The 23,439-nt window shown below is 41.6% G+C and overlaps 1 protein-coding gene across 1 annotated transcript; it reads left to right on the top strand.

The window, feature by feature from the left end:
* The first annotated feature begins 14,601 nt into the window (after positions 1-14,601).
* Positions 14,602-17,262, top strand: FAM71B (family with sequence similarity 71 member B). Its single transcript, XM_036849132.1, is given in 5 exon segments — positions 14,602-14,889; positions 14,891-14,965; positions 14,967-15,212; positions 15,994-16,404; positions 16,465-17,262. Coding segments are annotated over 5 exon segments (1,818 nt in total).
* Positions 17,263-23,439: the final 6,177 nt, after the last annotated feature.

Here is a 23,439-nt window from a genome sequence, read left to right as displayed (position 1 = left end):
AAAAGTGATGCACCTTGGGCATCACCCCTCAGCACAACCAGAGGAAACAGCTTCAGGGCAAGGAATGAGCTGGAGAGGCAGTTGATCTTCAGAGAGTTGTTCAAAGGCAACTTGCCTCCAATGTTATCTCTCTACCAACATTCAGTCAACATTGCAGAGCTTCTCTTCTGAGGTCAAAGCCCATAACCACATCCTTTCAAAATTCAGAAAACTATGAAGCATAAGTAAAAATTATACATACCCTTTGCTGTACGGTTTAGAAATGATATCTGACGAACCTCAGACTCAAAATGATATGACGGATTAGAGTTGAATCTTCATAGTTCCTGCTTTAGCCCATGTAACAGTTAAGGCATGCAGCACAAGGGGTAGGAACGTGGACTTTGGGGTTGATGGACAATAGCTTGTGTGTTAGTTTTCTATTGGCTGCTGTAACAAATTATCACAAGTTTAGTGCCTCACGAATTTATTATCTTACAGTTCTGTAGTTCAGAAATGCAAAATGGGTCTCACTGGGCTAAAATCAAGATGTCAGCAGGGTTGTGATCCTTTCTGGAGGACCTCTAGTGTAGAATCTGTTTCCTTGCCCTTTCCAGCTTCTAGGACCACCCGCATGCCTTGACTCTCAGCCCTCTTCCTCCATCTTCAAAGCCTACAACAGCAGGTCAAATTCTCTCATCTCATACAACTGTAACCTCTTCTTCTGCCTCCCTCTTCCATATTTAAGATTCCTTAAGATTACACTGGGCTTGCCTGGATAATCTAAAATAATCTCCCTATTTTAAGATCTGTTTATTAGCAACCTTAATTCCATATTCTACCTTAATTCCCCTTTGTCATGTAAGCTAACACATGCACAGGTTCTAGGGATTAGGACAAGGACATCTTTACCTACCACAGGTTGGCTTCTGGCTCCACCAGCTAACTAACTGTGAGACTATAGGCAAATTACTCAAGAGCTCTGAGCCTCAGCTTTTTTACCTGTGAAGGGGAATAATGGTGCCCCTACATGTGGGGCTAGTCTCCGGCTTCCTTGCCAGTCTCATCTCATACCTCTCTGCTCACACATTTTCACTTTAGCCCTCATGTGTGCTTCTCATGCTGCTTTGAACATCTGCTCCCTTTCTGAAAACATCTTCTCTCCCCTGCTTTGCCTGCTTTAACTCTAAATTATACTGCTAGTCTCAGCCATGTCACTTCCTCAGGGAAGCCTTCCTGGCTTTACTAAGTCCAATCCGCCAATTATATATGTAGAGGGCACCTTATGACATACCCCTTATGACAGTTGTCATTGTACTTTTTGGACGGTGATTTTTGGATTAATGTTTGTCTCTCCCACTAGTCTGGAAGCTCCCTAATGGTAAGGAGGACTATGTGTGGTTTTGCTCACCATTACATACTCAGCAACCATCACGGTGCCTGGCACATTAAAAGGCTGTTTAGAAAAATGTGTTGAATAAGTAATCACCAAACTGGGTTGGGCAATTATAAGAGACAATGGGCATAAAACACTTAAGAGAAATATATTAAAGTGTATTATTTTGTTAAATTTAAGTAAAAGCCCATAGTAGTTTGTCTGTGCTACAGAGAAATGATTGCTTTTCCATCGCAAAACGTAGTGGAAGAGCAGAAAATAAGTAAATCCTTCAGAATGGCATAATACACAAAGTATACATGAGCTCTGAGGACAGACAAAATTACGTTGGAATCCCAGCTCTGTCACTTACTAAGCTGTTTCTTTGAGTGAGCTACTTACCCTCGCTGATCCTTGGTCTCTGTGCGGGTCCTTTTGAAGACAATCCCATAAGCTCTGTGAGTGGTGGATGCTAGTCATGTATCTGGCCTTAGAATTAAGGTATAAAGTATCATGAGTCCTACTTCTAGCATGAAGTAAATAACCAAGAAATCTCAGTGTAAGGAGAGATGGCATATGCCAGACAGGGATAAATAATGAAACAGAACAATCATTATTGCTGTATAGGAGTGCAATGATCTAGAATTTATTTTTTTTCATGTGAATTACCAGACTACAGCTTAATTTTGTCTCATATATTGGATGCCCCAGCATAATCAAGACACTCAAGATTGTTGGGGAGGGAATACTTTAAGTGATTTCCCCACCTCCATTCTGAGATTGTAAGATATATGTGTGGAAATACATGCCCAAAAGAGGTAGTATTTCTTTTCTCTCGTGAATATGGACTTGAGACAGGGATTGCTATTTTCTCCAAGTATCTATTCTCCCCTTCTTCCCAGGTAACTGACTCCCTGAAGGTTATCTCGGCATCTGGCCAGCCAGAATAAAGATTACATTTTTCAGTCATGTTAACTGTATTCTAGCTAATTGAACAGGGCAGAAGTTATGAGCACAACTTCAAGGAAATGTCCTTAATGGCAATCATCATACCCTTTTCATTCTCTTTTTCCTCCTTCCTGCTAACTAGAATGTGAATGTGAAGGTTGGAGCTAGAGCAGCTATCTTATACCTTGAAGTAGAAATTGCATGTGGAGGTCAATGGAGCATAAAATAGAAAGATTCTGGGGTCCTGATGACCTTGGATCCTCCTTGCAGCCTGGGAGCACTTTTTCTTTAATGTAAAAAGAAATAAAATTTTATTTTCTAAGCCCCTGTTATTTTGAGGTTCTGTCACAAACAGTAAACCTAATTTTAACTAATACAGTGCATTTTCAAACTAGACTGTAAAGTCCTTTGAGAAGGGTAGATTTATACCTGGTTTGTTCAGGTTGAAAGATTTACAGACTTCACAAAGTATTCTCATGTGGGAAAGCAAAATGTCATCAGTAGCTGTTGTAATAGGAGCCTTTCCTTGGCCAAGTCTCCATGGAGTGTAATTATAAGTAATTTTATTCTCTCTCATCATAGCACCTTCAAACCCACTCGCCGGGATTGGTTTTTGTCCTCACCTAAACATAACCTTAAGAGACCCAATATTTTCCCCATCACTCTTAGGAAAACATGTGTAAAAATAATCCCTTTGTTTTGTTTTAAAGTCCTATTGGGAATTCCCTGGTGGCACAGTCGTTAAGAATCCGCCTGCCAATGCAGGGGACACAGATTCGATCCCTGGTCCAGGAAGATCCCACATGCCGCGGAGCAACTAAGCCCGCGAGCCACAGCTACTGAGACTGCGTGCCACAGCTATTGAAGCCCGTGCACCCTAGAGCCCACACGCCGCAACTACTGAAGCCCATGTGCTCTAGGGCCCGCATGCCGCAACTACTGAGCCCGCGCACCTAGAGCCTGTGCTCCGCAACAAGAGAAGCCACCGCAATGAGAAGCCTGCGCACCACAACGAAAAGTAGGCCCCACTCACTGCAACTAGAGAAAGCCCATGCGCAGCAATGAAGACCCAGTGCAGCCAAAAATAATCAATAAAACATTGAAAAATAAATTCTAAAAAAAAACCAGAGAAAACCAAAAAAAAACCCTATTGATCACTTTTGGAGGATGCTGAAAAACCAATTTATTTTTCTGTAAACTGCAAAACAAAGGGAAAGAATAAAATATATTTCCTATTTTTCCTGAAGAGCCATATCTCAGTTTAGTAATCAAATATTTAATGAAGGAGAGTCCTTCTTTATAGAAGAATTCCAATGAATAAATTAAGGAGTGATAGAATATCACCATTTTGCAATCCTAATAATGCATAATGGATCTAGACAATGCTCATCAATGGCTGCTAAAATCATTATGTGAAGAGCCAATAGGAAAATCTATAATTTATTTATTAGACTGATAACATTGTAACACATTGATCAATCTTAACAGCAGGAAAAGAGAGACAATCAGACATTCTGTATTTCCTGAAGTGATGCAATAGGAAGTACACAGAAGCCTTGCCAAAAGAAAAAAAAGAAAAAAATCAAACAATCTCATCCAACCTCTAGATCTAAATTCAAGTTTGCAGGAAATACAAGAGATAAAGGAACATGACAAATGACAGCATGGAGATGCATGGAGATAAGTTCAGAATACAGTGGACCCTCTGTATCTGCGGGTTCTGCATCTGTGGATTCAACCAACTGTGGGTCAAAAAAAAAAAATTCCAGAAAGTTCCAAAAAGCAAAACTTGAATTTACTGTGCACCAGAAACTATTTACATAGCATTTACAGTATATTTACGACTATTTATATAGCTTTTATATTGTATTAGGTATTATAAGAAATCTAGAGATGATTTAAAGTTTACAGGAGGATATGTGTAGGTTATATACAAATACTATGCCATTTTCTATTCTATTTCCAAGATTTTGGATCATCTTTACTATCATTATTCTGAATTCTTTTTCAGGTAGACTGCCTATTTCCTCTTCATTTATTAGGTCTGGTGGGTTTTTACCTTGCTCCTTCATCTGCTGTGTGTTTTTCTGTCTTCTCATTTTGCTTAACTTACTGTGTTTGGGGTCTCCTTTTCGCAGGCTGCAGGTTCGTAGTTCCCCTTGTTTTTGGTGTCTGTCCCCAGTGGCTGAGGTTGGTTCAGTGGGTTGTGTAGTCTTCCTGGTGGAGGGGACTAGTGCCTGTGTTCTGGTGGATGAGGCTGGATCTTGTCTTTCTGGTGGGCACATCCACGTCTGGTTTTGTGTTTTGGGGTGTCTGTGGCCTTATTATGATTTTATATGCCATTTTCTATAAGGGACTAGAGCATTTTGTATTTTTGGGTTCCTGGAACCAATCCACCATGGACACCTCGGGTCTGTACCCAAATAGCTAAAGACAACTACCCCATGTCTGTAACAAGTAAGTCAGAGGGAGAACCCATAAGATTAAAAGAGACTTTAAGAGCCATATCAAGCATGTGCTGATTTTGTTTGGATTTAAATTCAAACAAATCAATTATATAAAGACATTATGAGACAGTTGGGAAATCAGAACACTGCGTATTTGATGACTAAATTATTTTTAATTTTTAAGGCATGGTAATGGCACTGTTGTTATTGTAAAAGAGTCTTTATTGTGCACAGAAACATACAGAAATAATTATTGATAAAATAACAAAATATATGAGATTTGCTTTGTTATAATACAGTGGAGGGGGGAAATAGGTAGGCAAGAGATGACAGATGTTTGGCTGAGTTGACAATTGTAAGCTGGGTGATGGATGGGTTGGTGGTTCTTTACTCTCCTTACATGCTATTATGTTTGAAATTTTTCATAATAAAAGTTAAGAAAAAGGGCCTGTGCAATTCAGTCTAATAACAAAAACTCCAACACATTATTCAATTAATGCTTTTCCTCAACCTAAGCAGAGGTCTGGTACAGGCTTTGAAGCATGTTGCCTTTTCTACTAGATCCTAACTCCTCCTCCTTCCCCATACACTAGCCTTGCTTCTGACCACTCCTTCAGGCTCAGGCTTGGGGCAAGAAGGGAAACAGGCACTGAATTCAATGAGGTCACAGTTGTAATCTTGGGTTGATGCCCTCTGAATGTGGTGGATACACAATTGTTGCTTTTTCTTTCATGGGAAAGTTTTGTCATGTGTGTTGTTGCCATTATTTTCAGAGGGCTCTGACAGCAGTTCTCTTGATATTGGAGATGCCAGTCTGACTCCCAGTGAGCCCAACCTTCAGCTCTTGGGCTTCTGCTGGTCCTCCTCCAGGGTGCCTCCCCTGCAACTCTCTTGGAATCCCTTTGCCCATCTTTGTTATCTTCTTGGGTAAATGTCCCTTGAAAATGAGCTGCATGCCACTTATTCCCTCCCATGGCTCTAGAGAAGACTCAGGTATCCATTGATGGATGTACGTACCATTTGCCCCAAGTGCAACCTCTTCTCCCTCTGACAACAAACAAGGAGCTCTTCCACAAGATTTAACCTTTGCCTTTCTCCAAATGGGATTTATGAGGACAACAGTCCTCATAAACCCTATGAGACTTAGGTCAAGCTAGTCCTTTAAAGTTCCTGTCACTTGGCTTCTGGTGGATGCAAACACCTGCCCCCTTTCCCCCTGAGTGGGTTGTGAGAGGAATGCACAGTGCACCAAAAACCTCTCTCTTGGTTTTTCAAGCTTTGTTTTCTAAAAGCTGGAGGTGGGCAAAGACTATTACTGGCAGAACTTGTTTTGCTTCCTATTGTGTCAAGCACGGATAACAAGGTATTCTACTTTAGGATAGAAAGTCACTTGATTCCTTTAATTGTATTATTTTAGGTCTTTGAGGCCTCAACTGAAACTGAGTTGGAAAGTTTGTTTAACATCCTCTAACAAAGAAAAAAACCAATTCAGCCTGGCACTACTGGATCCAGCTACTTAATCAATGACATCAGAAATTTTGATTTTCATTTCTTAGTTTTGTGTCAGCTTCACGCTTAGGAAGGCTTTCCTCTGTGGCAGCAAAAGGCTGACATTTTGCCAGTGGAACTGGATTCTTTTTCCTAATAGTTGCAGCAAAAGTCTCAGAACTGTGAATCATTGCCCTGGCTTGGGTGAGTTGCTAATAGGTAGCTCAGTCATTACAGCCAAGGCGATAGAATATTCTGTTGTCTATTTCTAGGTCTGCACCCTTTCCTGGATTTGGGGATGGGATACAGTTGGCCCTATCCAGCCACGTGGGCTGAGAGTAGAGAGAGGTTTTCCTCTAAAGGAACACCAAGAGTGTTGCCACTAGAGAAAGTGGAATAGATGTCAGCTCATCAATAAATCATCTCACCTTTACTCTGCCCTGAAGCCCATCTTCATTGTTCTAGCATTTGAGGCCCTGCAAGTCCAATCCTCTTCTCTGGTCCAGGGAATAGCCATTTAGATAAGTGGACATGCTTCTTACATAACTCCAGAGCACTCCTGTGTCCAGGACGAAGAGGTCCTTCAACTGCACCCTTAGGATATGGCTTCCAAGGCTTTCATTATCCTTGTGGTTCTCATCCAAACTTGATCAGGTTTATATGGATCTGTTTAAGAGTGATACCCAGAATATTTTGGTAATTATATAGCTTCTATCTTCTGAAAAAATTTAAAAATAAACCTTATTCCTTCTAGAACTATTAATCCTAGAGAAAACAAAAAATGAGCACATAGAGGGATTTGTACTAAATGTTCATTGCAGTGTTTGTAATGGAAACAACTTATATGTGCATCAGTGAGAAACTGATTAATCTATGCTGCATCCATTCAGTGGAATACTGAGATAATGAAAATGAATGAAGAATTTCTATAATGTATCACTCTAAAAAAGTACAAGATCTATTGTTAAGATAGAAAAGGTGCAGACAAATATGTATGGCATAATCCCATTTTTACATCAAAGTATTTTGTGTTTGTATTAATATGTATGTATATGTGCAGGGCAATGTCAGAAAGTTTCTATATCAAACTTCCAGCAAGGAACTGGAAAGGTAGAGAGATGTTTTGCTTTTTAATTTATGTAATTAAAGAAGACCATATTGTGGGGGAATTTTTTACTTTCCAATTTAAAATAAAAGTATGTCCTTTGTCAGAAATAATTGGTTTGATTAGTAGAAGATAGTGATAACTGAGGTGGCCAGTTAGACCTTAGAGCTTAGACCTAATTTTTGAAATATATATATATATATATATATATATATACATATATATATATATATACACACACATACATACATATATATGTATTTCTGGTTACAGAAGTGAAATATATTCTTGCTGGAAAGAGCCAACCATCAAATAGACAAAAATAATAATCACTTTTAGTCTCACCCCTCAGAGATAATCAATGTTAACATTTATTTTACTTTCTTCCAATATTTTTTCAGAGTTAAATTTAATATTTATTCTTTGCAATATAATTGCAATAATCATCTTATCCCAGCTCCTGGATCATTTACCATCTCCCATCTCTACAGTTTCTAATCTTTATTTTTATCTTAAATGTTAACTATTTTATTATTTTATGTGTATTTAATTGTAAGCTTCTTCAATATAACATCAAAGAAATAAATATTTAGACCGAGATGGGATGTCTCATGGCTTATAAACGTAGCAAAATTGGAAGCCAAGAGAGGGAAATTGTCATAAGACCGTGAAAAAGAGCGCAGAATTTTTGGCTCTGAGTGGGCTAAACATGTCTGAGGACAGAAACAAGAAGAGAGCAGAAAGCAAGTAGGTGGGGAAAGAGAGGTGACAGTTGTTGGACCATAATGTGAGAAATAAAATTCTGTAGATCTCCTGTCTGGCTTCTTTCATCTATACCAGCTCATCTTCTTTTGAAACCTAAGGCAGAGGCAAACTGATTTGCATAATGGCCCTTAGGGAAAGAGTCTAGGTGACTGTGGTCTTTTTCTGACAACCAGAAGGTAAGGCAGAAATCAGGTTGGCTTCCTGAAGTCCTAGGTGCCCAAGGCTCACTATAGCTCATCCCACGCCACCTCGGTTTAACAGTGTTGACGTATAAGGACTGTGGATTGTATTTTAGGCCAGGGGATTTACCCAGCAGATATATGCTGTGTACAGTATGGAAATCTCCCCACCCTCACATCCTGCCTAGCTCACTAGGCCCTCTCGGGTGGCATGCTCTTTGAAAAGGCTATATATAGCTGTCTGCTTGCCTTGCTTTACAAAGTGATAGGTGGGGAACAAAAGTTATTGACTTGAAACCTCTTCCCATGATAAACAGGTGGACTTCAGCCATCTACAATCTTGCATGTCTACCTATACTCAGTACATCATACACAGTATTTTGTGTTTTCACGCTTCACATCTCTTTAATCTTAGGCCAATTAAAAATGTACAGGAAACTCTCCTTAGAATTATGGTTCTGGCAGTTTCTCTTCTCACAAAACATTGTTGGTTTTAAATATTGAGATAAGTGTTATCAGGTCCATTCATTCAACTCATTCACTATTACTCTATCATGTACTTAATTGTCCTCCTGTATTGTTCTCTGTCTCTTCAGTGTGTTCTCCTGAATTGTAAATTTTCCAAAATTAGGGTGGTGGTTTATACAGGCTTCACTATAGTCCTTGTTAAGAAGAATTACCAAAAACTTGTAAATAGAAAAAATTACAAGGCAGGTAACATGTACTTTCTTTCTTTTTTTTTTTTTATAAATTTATTTATTTATTTTTGGCTGTGTTGAGTCTTCGTTGCTGTGCGCGGGCTTTCTCTAGTTGCGGCGAGCTGGGGCTACTCTTCGTAGCAGTGCGCGGGCTTCTCATTGCGGTGGCTTCTCTTGCTGCGGAGCATAGGGTCTAGGCACGTGGGCTTCAGTAGTTGTGGCACGCAGGCTCAGTAGTTACAGCTCGCAGGCCCTAGAGCACAGGCTCAGTAGTTGTGGCGCACGGGCTTAGCTACTCTGTGGCATGTGGGATCTTCCCGGACCAGGGCTCAAACCTGTGTCCCCTGCATTGGCAGGTAGATTCTTAACCATTGTGCCACCAGGGAAGTCCAACATGTACTTTCAATGTCATATTAAAGCATTATTTAAATACCTGCCCAAGGATTATGTGATTATCTAAGAGAAGGAAGTAAGACAATGGAATTGGATTAATAAATCAAGACTGAAGTATTACTGTCGATTATTTTTAATAGCTTTATTGAGATACATTTTACATATCAAAACATTCATCCATTTGAAGTGTACAGTTCAGTGCTTTTTCATATATTCACAGTTGTGAAACTATCACAATGTAACTTTGGAACATTTTCAACACCCCAAGAAGACTATCTGTTATTGATTAAAGTCTCAGACTCTGTGAAGTTCTCTAATAACTTATAGATTTTCATTCAGAAGAGATGCAAATGATTTCTGTTTAGTAAAAAAGATAGCCCCAAAGCTTATGATTTTATTGCCCTGTAGACATTTAACCAGTTTTGTATCTAACCTGGCAGTGTTAGTCCAATATTCTTTCTCCAGTGCCAATGCCTATACCTCTAATTCTCCTTTGAACCAGCTTTACCATCATGCTGATTCCCTCATTGATGAGTTAATGAAATCTCTGACATGTTTTCATTGTATATTTGTGTGAGAGTCATGTTTTAAAGTTTTTGGAACTTATATTTGACAACCTGAATGCTCTTAGCTCAACGGTGGGCACATAGCTGGCAATCAATAAATATGTCTTGACTTATTGATCTCCATTTTTTTGATAGGGGATGCATCAGACTTTTAAACTTTGGAAAGAGAGAATAGATTTTCAGAAGGTCTTTAAGAAAAGTCAGAAAATGAATTTTGAACGATATTTTGTATTTGGGTTCTCAAATTCTAAAATTTAAAGTATCATTTACTTTTGTGCAAGTAGTATATGCAATAGAATAAAATCTGAAATGTATAAAAGAGAATGCCCTGGGAAGCTAAGTCTCCATCCCACCATTTCCTTTGGCCAGTAAGTTTGCTCCTGGTACTGGTTTCCTATGCATCTTTTCACTTACACACACAAACACACACACACATTTTTAAATTTTTTATTAAAAAATATATGGCATGCCATATATGCTCTTTGCAACTTGCTTTTTTTACTTACTGATATTTATTGAAAATTGTTCAACATCAGTATACATAAAACATGTCTGGTGACTGATCACTTTTCACTACTTCCACTGCTTCCACACACATCTTCATCTCTTGCAGGAGCTACCCCAGTCTCCGTTTCCATCCCTATTACACCTCTGTGATCTCTTTGCAACATGGTGGCCAGAATGATTCTCCATATATGTAGGTCAGATCATCTCCCATTTAGAGCAGAGCTAAACACCTCACAATGTCCTACAAGGTCCTTCACACATGATATGCTTCCCTACCGTCACCACAGTTGCTTCTTGACCTCATCTCCAACCTCTCTCCCTCACTCCACTCTTGTCACTGTGGCCCCCTTGGTGTTCCTCTAACATACCAGGCACACTCCCACCTCAGGATCTTGGCCCTTGCTATTCCCTCTGACAAGAGGCTACTCGCCAGACATCCGCATGGCTTCCTCCCTGACCTCCTTGACGTTTTTGCTTAAAAGTCGCTTCTCACTGAGCCTTCCTTGACCACCACCTACAGCTCCTTCTCCCATGCACACACTCCCATCCCATTTGCCTACTTTATCTTTCTCCACAGCATTGGACATACCATATATTTTACTCATTTATTATCTACATATAAGCTCCATGAAAGTGAGGATATTTATTTTGTCCACTGCTGCATTCCTAGCACCTAGAACAGGGCCTGGCACAAAGTAGGTACCTAATAATATTAATTAAAAGAAATGATGAATTTATGCTGCATAGTACTTATATATTTGTGTTCTACTTGTGTGACCCAGTGTAGTATAGTTTAACCATTGCCATATTTGGGGACTTTTATATGCTTTTGGTACCTTTTGACCTTGATAAAGTTGCCTAACTTCCCTGAGCCTTGATTTTCTCCCCTATAAAATAGGAATAATGGTTGTACCTACGTTTTATAGCGCTGTTTGGGAATTACATTTTTAAAAGAATGTGAAGTGTTTAGCACTATGCCTGACTTATAGTAAGTTCTTTATAATATAATTATGATTTCTCTCATTAATCATTCATCAGAAATGGACTTACGAGAAGAAGAGATGATTGAGACTATAAGAACTTCTTGTTTTAAAACCCAATAGTGTTAACTTTTAGTGATTATCTCCTTACAATAGAATATAAGCCACTTTGTTCTTTTTTTGGAGAAATCATTTAACATCTTCAGAAAAAAAATTTTAGCTCTTCAGAAGTAGGGACCTTTATCTCTGCATTTTCCGTTTTCTAGCTGGTCCTGAAAATAGTGCCTGCTCAATAAATTTTGTTGACTAAACAAATGGAAGAGTGAATCTCAGTGGGCATAAGCAAATTCATATTTACTGAAAAGCTGCAATTTGCCAGGTACTGCAGTAGGCACTAGGGATATAAAAAAGAACATTTGGGGGATAAAGTTTATTTCAATACCTTCACATAGTAATCGTTGAGTTTGGGGGATGTATTTTTACCTCAAAAGTAGTCTTCTAACTGGGGGAGGGGGAATTTGGATTCATCACCTTGTGCAAAGTACAAAAACTCCAGAAAGGCATCTTAGCCATAATTTCTCTGAAGAGCTTTTCAGAGAAACAGAACATCAATGGTTTATCAGGTAGACATCAAGAGTGAAGAAGCAGGCAGACCAATATGGGAAATCCTATGGTGATTCAAGACTTTAGTGATTTCCTGGGGTCCCCACGTATATTGCTAACCATGAATGATTCTATATTTGGTGCAGAATGAGAGTACGATGGTGAACCATGCAGCTTGAGACAGAGAAAAAGCCTGACCTGAAGTGCAAGACTGGGGATAGAATCCATCCAGCTCTACATTCTGCCCCTGAGCAAGATAATCCTGAGCCTCAGTTCCTCACCATAAAATTATGGTTTTAAAAACTAGCCTCCTTTACAAGAATATACAATGGGAAAAAGACAGTCTCTTCAGCAAGTGGTGTTGGGAAAGTTGGACAGCCGCATGTAAATCAGTGAAGTTAGAACACACCCTCTCACCATACACAAAAATGAACACAAAATGGCTGAAAGACTTAAATATAAGACATGACACCATAAAACTCCTAGAAGAGAACATAGGCAAAACATTCTCTGACATAAATGATACCAATGTTTTCTTAGGTCAGTCTCCCAAGGCAATAGAAATAAAAGCAAAAATAAACGAATGGGACCTGATCAAACTTATAAGCTTTTGCATGGCAAAGAAAACCATAAACAAAACAAAAAGACAACCTGTGGAATAGGAGAACATATTTGCAAATGATACAACTGACAATAGCTTAATTTCCAAAATATACAAATGGCTCATACAACTCAACAATAGAAAACAACCCAATCAAAAGATGGACATAAGAACTAAATAGACATTACTCCAAAGAAGACATACAGATGGCCAATAGGCACGTGAAAAGATGCTCAACATCGCTAATTATTAGAGAAATATAAATCAAAACTACAATGAGGTACCACCTCACACCAGTCAGAATGGCCATCATTAAAAAGTTTACAAATAACAAATGCTGGAGAGGGTATGGAGAAAAGGGAACCCTCCTACACTGTTGGAAATTAAATCGGTACAGCCACTGTGGAAAACAGTGTGGAGGTTCCTCAAAAAACTCAAAATAGAATTACCATATGATCCAGCAATCCCACTCCTGGTCATACATCTGAACAAAACTATAATTCAAAAAGATACATGCACCCCTATGTCATAGCAGCACTATTCACAACAGCTAAGACATGGAAACAACCTAAATGTCCATCAACAGATGAATGGATATAGATAGAAGATGTGGTACATATATAAAATGGAATACTACTCAGCCATAAAAAGAATGGAATAATGCCATTTGCAGCAACTGGATGGACCCTAGAGATTATCATACTAAGTGAAGTACATCAGAAAGAGAAAGACAATACTGTATGATATCACATTTGGTGGAATCTAAAATATGACACAAATGAACTTATCTACGAAACAGAAAGAGACTCACAGACATAAGAGAACAGACTTGTGGTTGCCAAGGGGGTGGTAGGGGAAGGATGGATTGGGAGTTTGGGGTTAGCAGATGCAAATTATTATATATAGGATGGACAAACCACAAAGTCCTACCATACAACACAGGGAACTATATTCAATATCCTGTGATAAACCATAATGGAAAAGAATATGAAAAAGAATATATATATACATAAAACTGAATCAGAAATTAACAGCAGAAATTAACACAACAGAAATTAACACAACATTGTAAATCAACTATACTTCAATAAAAAAGAAGAAGGAAAAGAAAAAAAATAGAAGCCAAGGTTGGGTTACCTTTGTGGGGAGGGAGCATGCAGAAGAGAGGCTGGCAGGGTTCTATTTCTTGCTCTGGGTGGCAGCTACAAGGGTGTTCACTTTCTTGTTACTCATTAAGCTATATATTTTATGGTTTGAATGTGGTTATATTTCATAATAAAAACAGTTTCTAAAAAAAACAGTTTCTAAAACTGTAAAAAATATATATATAAAATATAAATATAAATAAAAGTCAGCCTCCTTGAAATGAGAAAATGGGTGAGAAAATTCTCCATACCCTGGAAACGACAAGTACCAATGGGACTCTGACAGGTAGCGCTCTTTCTAAGTCCTGCCAGCACTGTGGTATATATGCTGGGGGGCACAGAGAACAACGATCCCAATAGGATGCCTGCCCTTAGCAAGTACACAGTCCACTTCCGGGATTTTATCCCCAGGACATCATTCAGCAGAAGCACGAAGATGATCCCTGCAGGGAGATTTGTAACAACAACAAGACTGGAAACCACCCAGATATTTACAAAAGCAGGATGGTTTTCTCAACATTTTGATTTAGAAAGACTATCCAGCCTGCCCACACCTGTACCCTGGCAGGGTCAGCCTGTTCCCTGTGGACGTGGTGGTTGGTTTAGGGGGAGGCTGGTGAGCCTCCCCCGAGGGGGTGGGGGCTTGGAGGCTCAACAAAGGGGTCTGTGATGGTGATGGGTCACAAAGGACTGTGCAGGATAAATGTGGTCGGGCCAAGAGACTTAGGCAGAGCCCTGCAGGGAGGTGGCCAGTTGCCTTCGTTCCCTCTCTCTCCGAGACTCGATTTGTGGCTGGTGGCGCTGTCTTGAACGAAGAGAGCCATGAGCAGTGAGCGTTTGTTACCTCATTACACGGCCAACAGCTCCCGTTCAGTGGGCGTGTTCAGTACCTCCATGGGGGACCTGCAACGACAACTGTACAAGGGAGGAGAGTATGACATTTTCAGGTACGCACCCATGTTTGAGAGCGACTTTATCCAGATCAGCAAGAAAGGAGAGGTGATTGACGTACACAACCGCGTCCGGATGGTGACTGTGGGCACTCGCATCCACCAGCCCCCTCCTCCCACTACCGACGTCATGCTGCTGGCCCGACCAACGAAATTCTGTTGAAGAGCATGTCAGATACGCCCGGATCACCAAGGGGAGAGGTCACAAGCCCGCGAAGACCCTAGAGCTCACCAGGGCTGCTTCCCTTGAAGTTTGTCAAGATCTCCATCCACGACCGTGAGAAACAGCATTTGCGCCTGAAGCTTGCCACCGGCCGTACTTTTTATCTGCAGCTGTGCCCCTCTTCCGATGCACGAGAAGACCTCTTTTTCTATTGGGAAAAGCTTGTCTATCTCCTGAGACCACCGGTAGAGAGTTGCAGCAGTACCCCGACGGTCCAAACTGGAGATGCAGTGACTATAGAGGATACCAAAATCCTAGTGGTAAGCACCTACAGAGATTCAAGAACACGGGGCAGGGTGCTTTGGGAGAGCAGGGCAAAGCTGGTCCTTCATAGCCTTTGGTGCTCTCTGAGACCCACCTGGGAAATACCTTCCATAGTTGAAAAGGGTCAGGGACGAATGAGCCATCACTATGGGATTCACCACACTGGAGAGGTTCCGAGTGCTTCTCCACATTGTCCCACAAGGCCGAATTTCAGGGAGACCTTAGGTATCATATCAGCTGCACTGGTCTCATCCCCAGGGCTGTAATCCCTTCTATAGCATCCTGATTGTCCGGTCTCTTCTTGAGCACTTACCCCAGCCCCGGTAGTCTCATCAGTTGTGGAACATCATTCATAGTTAGGAAGTCCTTCCTTCATTCTGTCTCCCCGTGACTCCGACACGCTGATTAAAATCAGCCCAACCCGTGTAGTCACCAAAATGTAGAAGGTGTGCATCCCTTGACCCAGGAACCCCACTTCTAGGAATCTGTCCTGCAGAGATAGAAGCACAAGGGTATAAAATTAAAGTGTATATCATGGAGAATTGTATCAGTGCTTTCCCTGGCCCTGGGATTGTTCAAGCAAAATGGAGTGGCCGTTTGACAGGGGTGCAGTAGATGGGATCTTGCATCCATTGGGAGCTTAGATTCGGGGATTTCAAAGGTTATTCTAAGTATAAGCCCTTGAGTTGCTCAGCTCCAGGATGAGAGGGGAGCGGCCAGTTCTGATCTCACTTTCTGTCATCTCTATCTTACCTGTTTCTCCTCCTCTTGGCGCAGACCACAGAGCTCCACAGAGAAAGGGATCAGGATGAGGCTGGGCTTCACAAGCTTCGTGACGTGTCTGGAGCCACGTCTTGGGCTTATGTTGGGGGAGAGGAAATCCATCATGCCCCCCATGGCTCAACTGCAGCCGTGAAAAGTGCCGGAGGATCGGCGGCAGGGATGACCACGGGCCTGGCCATAGCAGGGACAGCATCAGGCCCTGGCGGAGGAGTGGCAGTCGCAGGGGTGGGAGCAGGCCCTGCAGGAGGTGCTGCGAGCTTGGCGGCAACCAAGAGCACAGGCACCAGCCAGGTGCGCATGGCCCTGGCAGGAGCCACCATCAAGGATCCAGGAGAAAGCGGATCCGGCAAGGCCATTTCAGGTGCTGCGAGCTTGGCGGCAACCAAGAGCACAGGCACCAGCCAGGTGCGCATGGCCCTGGCAGGAGCCACCATCAAGGATCCAGGAGAAAGCAGATCCGGCAAGGCCATTTCAGGTGCTGCCACCATATCCTTGGAGGACACGAACCTGGTCTTGGCAGGTGCTGCCAGAACATCCTCGACGGGGGCAGATAGTCCAGAGAGCAGCGTGAGCGTAGAGTTTGCAGGTGCAGCAACGACCAGCAAGCCTGCTGCTGGAAGAGCTGAAGGGCAGGTCGCAGCCCCCCTGGTCTCCACCTTGCAGAGCGAAGGCTACATGTCTGAACGGGATGGAAGCCAGAAGGTCTCCCGCCCCAGGGATGAAGCCTGGAAGGAAAAAAAGGAAAGAAGGGAAAAGAAGGACAAGTCTTCATCTAGGAAAAGTTCCCATCACCGCAGGACAGGTGAAAGTCACCACAGGACAGGAGGGGACAAGACCCGGAAATCATCCTCCCACTGGTCCTTATCCGGCCATGGACACTCAAAAGATGACAAAAAAGAAAAAGGGCACAGTGGCACCAGGGGCAGAGGACACAGCTCTCACAGGAGTGGCGGCCACAGCTCTTCTGCCAAGGGGGGGAGGACAGCTCGCAAACTGGGGAAGAGCCGGTCCGCCACCAGTTCAGGGACTCTAAGTAAGAAATCCAGTAAGATCCGCTCTTTCTTCAGGAGCTTCAGAGTCATTCCTGGTTCAAAAACAATGGTCACACATGACAGAGAGGTAGACGTCGTGGCTAAGATGGTAGAGAAGCACAACATAGAGGCCAAGGTGGAGAAAGCCCCGGTTGGCCAGGATCTGGAGATCTGTGGAACTATGACATCAGAGACGATGGAGACCATCATTATTGAAACCAAATCCATTTAAATAGAAGCCAGGGCAGGAAACTTTCCATGGAGACCCAGCTTCAGGGAAGGATCCCTAGAGAGGCAATTCCTGCTTTCTTTAATAAAGGAAAACCATACAACTCCAAAAGAAATGTTATCTTCTGTTTTCTATGTCCCCTCGCCTGGTAGTGACTTCACAGTGACTTCTGTGATGTGAATTGTGCTTTGGCCTGAGACCCCAGCCTCCAGTCAAGCAGGACCCCTGCCTCCCACCCACACCCAGCAGAGCCAGAATTAGTGCCCTGCCTTGCCTCAACCCCTTTCTGCCTTTGGTTTCCCCAAGACTGTGGCTGCAAGTCACAGACTACGGGCTGGGAAGCATCACCACCAGCATGTCCGCATGCCCTTCCTTTTCTCCCTGAAGGTCCCTGAACATGGTCATTCAGTCCAGTCCATAGACTAAGTGAAGACAGGACTCATGTCTCCTCTAGGGATAATCAGGGAAGAAAAGAAGGGGTGCCTCAGCATTTGTAGGCAATCAGAATAGCGAAGTTTATCATCTTGATCAGGACTGACAGCCTGAGGGTCAAATCTTGCCCACTGCCTTGTTTTATGAATAAATTTTATTGGGCATAGCTACAGTCATTTATTTAAATATTGTCTAAGGCTGCTTTCACATTAAAATGACAGATTTGAGTAGCTGTAGCAGAAACCACATGGCCTGCAAAGTATTTATTTTCTGGCACTTGGCAGAAATGTTTTGCCCACCTGATTCTAATCTTAAAATTCTTCTTCCTCCTGGGTATACACTCTGGATAAACTCTCACAAACGCTTGCCAGGAGACAACTAGGAGAATGTTTGTAGTAAAACTGTAATAGCCAAACCCTGGAAACAGTCCACATGTTCACCAAATAGGAGAAATGATCAATTGTGGCATATGCCTACAGTGCATATGATACAGCAGTGAAGATGAATAGCAGCTGTACAGGTTAGCATGGGGGAGTCTCCCGTAATGTTGAATAAGAAAAGCAAGTCAGAAAAATACATATGATATAGTTCCATTTGTAGAAAAGTTCAAAAACAAGGTCAAACAGTATGTGTAGGGGCACATGTTTGCTAAAAGTGTAGAAAAAAACAAGGACATGATAAACACAAAATTCACAATAGTGGATTTCTGTAGGGTAAAAAGAAGGGAGGGATGGTCTGGGAGGAAAAGCTTCAACAGAGTGGGGATTTTTCTATTACGCAAAGGGGTGTGTCCATGTGAATGTATTATTGTTTCCATTTTATTTTAACATCTCTGACATCAGGACGATTTTTATATCGCTGTCAGCCAAGTGGCAGTCACTGCCTTAGAAATATCTTAACCAATTTATTTCACTTATGTTTTCCGTTCAATATATGCACAAGAGATGGATGACAAAGTCTGAAAGATATCTTTCAACAAATATAAGATAAAGAAACTAAGTGACATAAATACTCACTCTCCAGGAACACAAGAAAGGTTTAGATATATTGTTAAGAAATAATAGAATAATCCAAAATGCTCTGTACTAATGAACTATGTAAATTATGTATGCATGTGGAAAGCGATTCTAAAAATTAAAAAATCATAAATGAGATTATGAAATCTCATTTCATAATGAGATTATGCATTTTTAAATGTCCATTATAAAAAAGTCTTTCCAATTTAAAAAAAGTTGTAAACAAATTTCATGAGTCCATGAAAATCATTAAATTGTTAACAACAGATGATAACAGTTGGATTAGAGTAACCGTTGATAACAGTTAACAACAGTTGGATTTGAGAAGAATGACTCTGAGAACCATGTGTGTTTGTATGAGCCGGGGAGTCATCTGCTAACCTTGCAATTCTTTGCTCATTCTCTTCTGTGACAACAGGGTCTACTAGGACGGAAATTGGGTTTCCAGTAAAACTTAGGGACTTTCTCTGCAGAGCAAATGTAAGTGGTAGAGGTGGAGGAGGTGAGAAATAAGATACGGATTCTGGGAGGAGTGGTAGCTTGGGAGGATGAGAGGAAGCCCTTCTCAGTTGCTCTGGTGGGTGGCTGGAAAATCCCATGTTGTGATTTCCGATACACAAAGACCAATAGATTGTGGAGATCAATGTGTCCTTGGAGTTAACTCTTGAAGCAGTGGGTCTCAGTAAGAGGAGAGAAAGAGCCATGTTCTCTAAGACCTGAGAGGGATTTTGGGGAAGCCTTCTGGAAATGTGAGGAGTTATGGGGTAGAGGAGAGAGATAAAGGGGAACTCTTTCCAAAGCCTTTGACTCAGAGCCCCAAATTTTCACTATGCCAGAGGCTGAATCAGCCTAGTTAAAACAGCTTAATCTCACGACTCTGTACCCTTGGCTTTACCTTTTGTCTTTCTTATCCTGTATTATGCATTCTCACTCCCTCACCCCAAAGGACTTCTTTAACGTGAACCTAGTTAGTCCACTATGCGAGGCGTTAGCTGAGCAGACCCACAGTTTACACAATTTACCCCCACTGAAGTAAAGTGGAGGTGGGGACTTGCCCACCGCAACGTGCCCTGCCTGGCACTTTCTCTGGATTTCCTTTTCTATCTTGACAGTTCATCAAGAGACGCATGCACAGATACCTACGTATTTCAAAGCGACAGGCATCTTCCTCCGGAGAGAGACATCAGTTTGGGTATCAAGTCAGCACACCCTATCAGATAAAGGCCAATATTTTTGACAGCAATATTCATCACCATGGTAGCAATTCTGCAGCTGCAAGTGCAATTAGACAATGGATGGTTCATTACAAACTAACCAATGTCCCAAGCTTCAAGTCTGGCAACACACATACATACTAGAAAGGGGTTTTTTCCCTACAACAAAATAAGGTCATTCACAGGATTGTTGTGATCGACTGGAGTCTTTCAGACAGAAGAAAGATGTGCTATGGTGGGAAGAAGCAAGTTGCCTCAAAATATTGAAGGCAATGTCATGGCTGGCAGAGCAAGCGTGATGTGATGCGGGGAACACAGCAGGGGCCAGGCCATGCAAGGCTTTGAGGTCCATTTAAAGGATTTTGATTTCTGACCTTGGAGTGATGCAAAGCCACGATATGTTTTAAATAAGGGAGTGGCCTGATCAAATGTGCACTTTGTGGAGGGTACTGTGGTTTCTGTGAAAAGAAGTATTTGGCTAGGGGGTTGTTAATATGTGACTTTATGTTACTTCCTATCTTTGGCCACAGGATCTATGTAATGAGGAGATTGGAGGGTATGTTTTGAAAGACACCGTTCCATTTGAAATATCCACGTGGGGCGGACATTTCTTCAACGAAGGACTTGTGGCCCCAGCTGCTGGGGGTGCTTCCCACAGAAAGCCTTCAGCTGGCAGTGAGTTTGGAAATTGCCTGGGTTCCTCACCCGAGGTGCACGGCAAGAACTGATTGATGTAGAGTGTGAAGGTCAGGCCATCGTAGCCCAACACAGAGCCTCTCTGAAGGGTCACTCCAATTCAAGAGCTCAGCTTCTCCCTCTGTGCACTCCTGCTTCTGCCCCTTCCCTTGCAGAGGCGATCCTAGGGGTACTCCTTAATAAAAACCCTCCTCCCAAAACTCTATCTCAAAATCTGCTTATTGGAGAACACAATCTGTGATACCATGATAGTGTAATGTGCTGGTGTCACCTCCTCTGACTCGGGTGTCAGTTGGAGGAGGATAATAAGGAGACAAAGAAAAGCAGATTCAGAAGGAAGATAGCCAAGTTCTGTGCAAGTCACAAAGACTGGCGTCTGCATGGGGTAAAGAAGCCCAGAGGAACTTGAACACATGAAATCTGTTTCTGTCCTTTGGAGGCCCCATGTTCTAAGAAAAGTTCATTTTGGACCCGAAGCATGTGGAACCAAGTGGGTAAAGACTTTCTCAGATAACTGCAGAGAAGCAGCATGTGGGCTTGCAATGGGTTGGACCACTGTATCTGCAGCCCCTAGGACGGTAGCTGGCATTTAGTAAATGAGCAATAAAAATGATGAGTCATCGCATTTATTAGAAAATGAATGCATCATTAAGCTCTAAAAACCTGTCTAAGTGTATATTGCCACACATGTCTTCAGGAAAATAATTCCAATCTTTGAATGACAGAGTTCCATGGAAGGACCTCTCCTTTTTAAATGGTGGTATGTGAACTGCTGATCCTGTCTTTATTTAAAATTGTAATATTTTGTCCATCATGGGCTTTTTGCCTTAATTGTTGTTTTTTAAGTATTGCATTTATTTATCTTGCTTACTGAGGTTTTCTCCCCCTCCTTAATTTTGCATCTGAGGCAAGTGCCTCACACACCTTACCTTGGTCCCAGCCCTGAAGTGATTCTGAAAGCAAGCAGCTCATATTTGTACACAACTGCCATTCAGGAAACTTGAAATTTTTCTCATTTCTTTTGATTTTGTTCAATACCCATCTTTCCACATGTTTTTTTTTTTTTTTTTTGCCACACTGCGCAGCTTGCGGGGATGTCTGTTCCCTGACCAAGGAGTTGAACCCGGGCCACGGCAGTGAAAGCCTGGAATTCCAACCACTAGGCCACCAGAGAACTCCCCATCAATACCCATCTTTCAGCAAAAATATATTCAGCACTGGCTATGTGTGAGGCAATGCTAGGAATTGTCAGAGCTGATGCACAGATAAGTTAGGAAGCTACCTGTAGCCACAGAAATAAAGCAGGTGTATAATTACAACTTAAGGCAGAGAAGTGCTGGAAGTGTAGAAAAGAGGCTACGAGTGGGTATGGAGGTAATTTTTATTTGGGTGAACTTGGAGAAACCTTTTGAAGAAGGTCACTTTTGAGATGGACTTTAAAAGGGTTGGATACAGCCCAGATCTTTTGGGGAGTGTTTAGAAAATAAATCAAGCAGTCGATAAAATGGATAGATTTTGTGATGATTCACAAACACGTATGATAGTGGCACAGCTATATAATGTAAATGTAGACTTTAATGACAGTAATAGTGTTGACGAAAATTCAATTAACTATGAAGTTAAGAAGAAAAAAAGGGAATTTTATTTGAGTCAAACTGAGGATTATAACCCAGGGAAGCAGTTTCTCAGAAAGTTCTGAGAACCGTTCCACCTGTTAGAGGTCGAAGGCAGCCATATACATTTTTGAGACAAAGGATCATACATCAAAATGACATACTGATATTTTACATAAAATTCATCAAGGATACATGGTTCAGGTAAACACATACAAAGTGAACAGCAAGTCACCATGACCCCCTGGGAAAGAACAGAGCTGGGAAAGACCACTATTCGTTTAAGAAGTTACATTGCTAGCGTCAGAAGAAAGAAAAAAATTGATGTTTATGGCTGAGCAGGCACCCGCATCTTTGAGGAGCTCTGGTCAGTGTGTAATGCAGATGCATACTGCACATTAGGGAGGGAGAAGCCCTAAACAAACACAGAGAGAAAATTTTATGTTTAATTTTTTTTTGTCCTGCCTTAAAAATACATTTTATTTCATCGGGAGGTACAACAAATAAATTAAAAGGCCTTACCTGCCTTTTTTTGCAGATTCTACATCCTTTTAAAGTTCTTCAGCCTGCAAAGATAACTGACATTGTTTCTCAGTGGGACCTCATATGTGGGGCACGCATCTTTCTGTTATAAAACAAAGTGTAAACTGGGGTTAGTTCCCCAATGCCAGGGTTACTGCTGCCGCCTGCTGCTACAGAAAGGTGTAGCAGGCAAAGCAAACTACGGACATCCTCCTGGCCCATCTGCTGCACACAGGTCTGGGTTGTTGAGATTATTATTAGTGATAAGGTCATTAGTACCCATGAGACAACAGCAACAGTGAAAACAGTGATTAGGAATTAAAACTACACAGCAGACTGCAGAGAACAGTGCATTAGCGATGATTCTCACTCAAAGTGCATTGTTCAAACAATATAGATGAGCTGATAAGTCTTTTGACAGGAATAAGCAGAGGCTGGAGATGAACAATTTAATTTGCTAGCTCCCATTTTTTTTCTGTCTGGGCTTATTAACAAGCAGAGACACGATGTAATTTACTAATAAGAGTTCAGAGATTATTATTTATGAAGCTGTCTACCAATGACAAACATAGTAAGACCAATAAAATCAATAGGGTAAATGTGCTGGAACATTTGGACTTTTGCATGCTAAAAAAAATCTTCTATGGGGCTTCCCTGGTGGCGCAGTGGTTGAGAGTCTGCCTGCCA

Source organism: Balaenoptera musculus, chromosome 3, assembly GCF_009873245.2.
Source record: "Balaenoptera musculus isolate JJ_BM4_2016_0621 chromosome 3, mBalMus1.pri.v3, whole genome shotgun sequence".
Taxonomy (NCBI): domain Eukaryota; kingdom Metazoa; phylum Chordata; class Mammalia; order Artiodactyla; family Balaenopteridae; genus Balaenoptera; species Balaenoptera musculus.
Note: the sequence above shows the minus strand (reverse complement) of the source record. Positions and strands in the feature narration are given on the sequence as shown.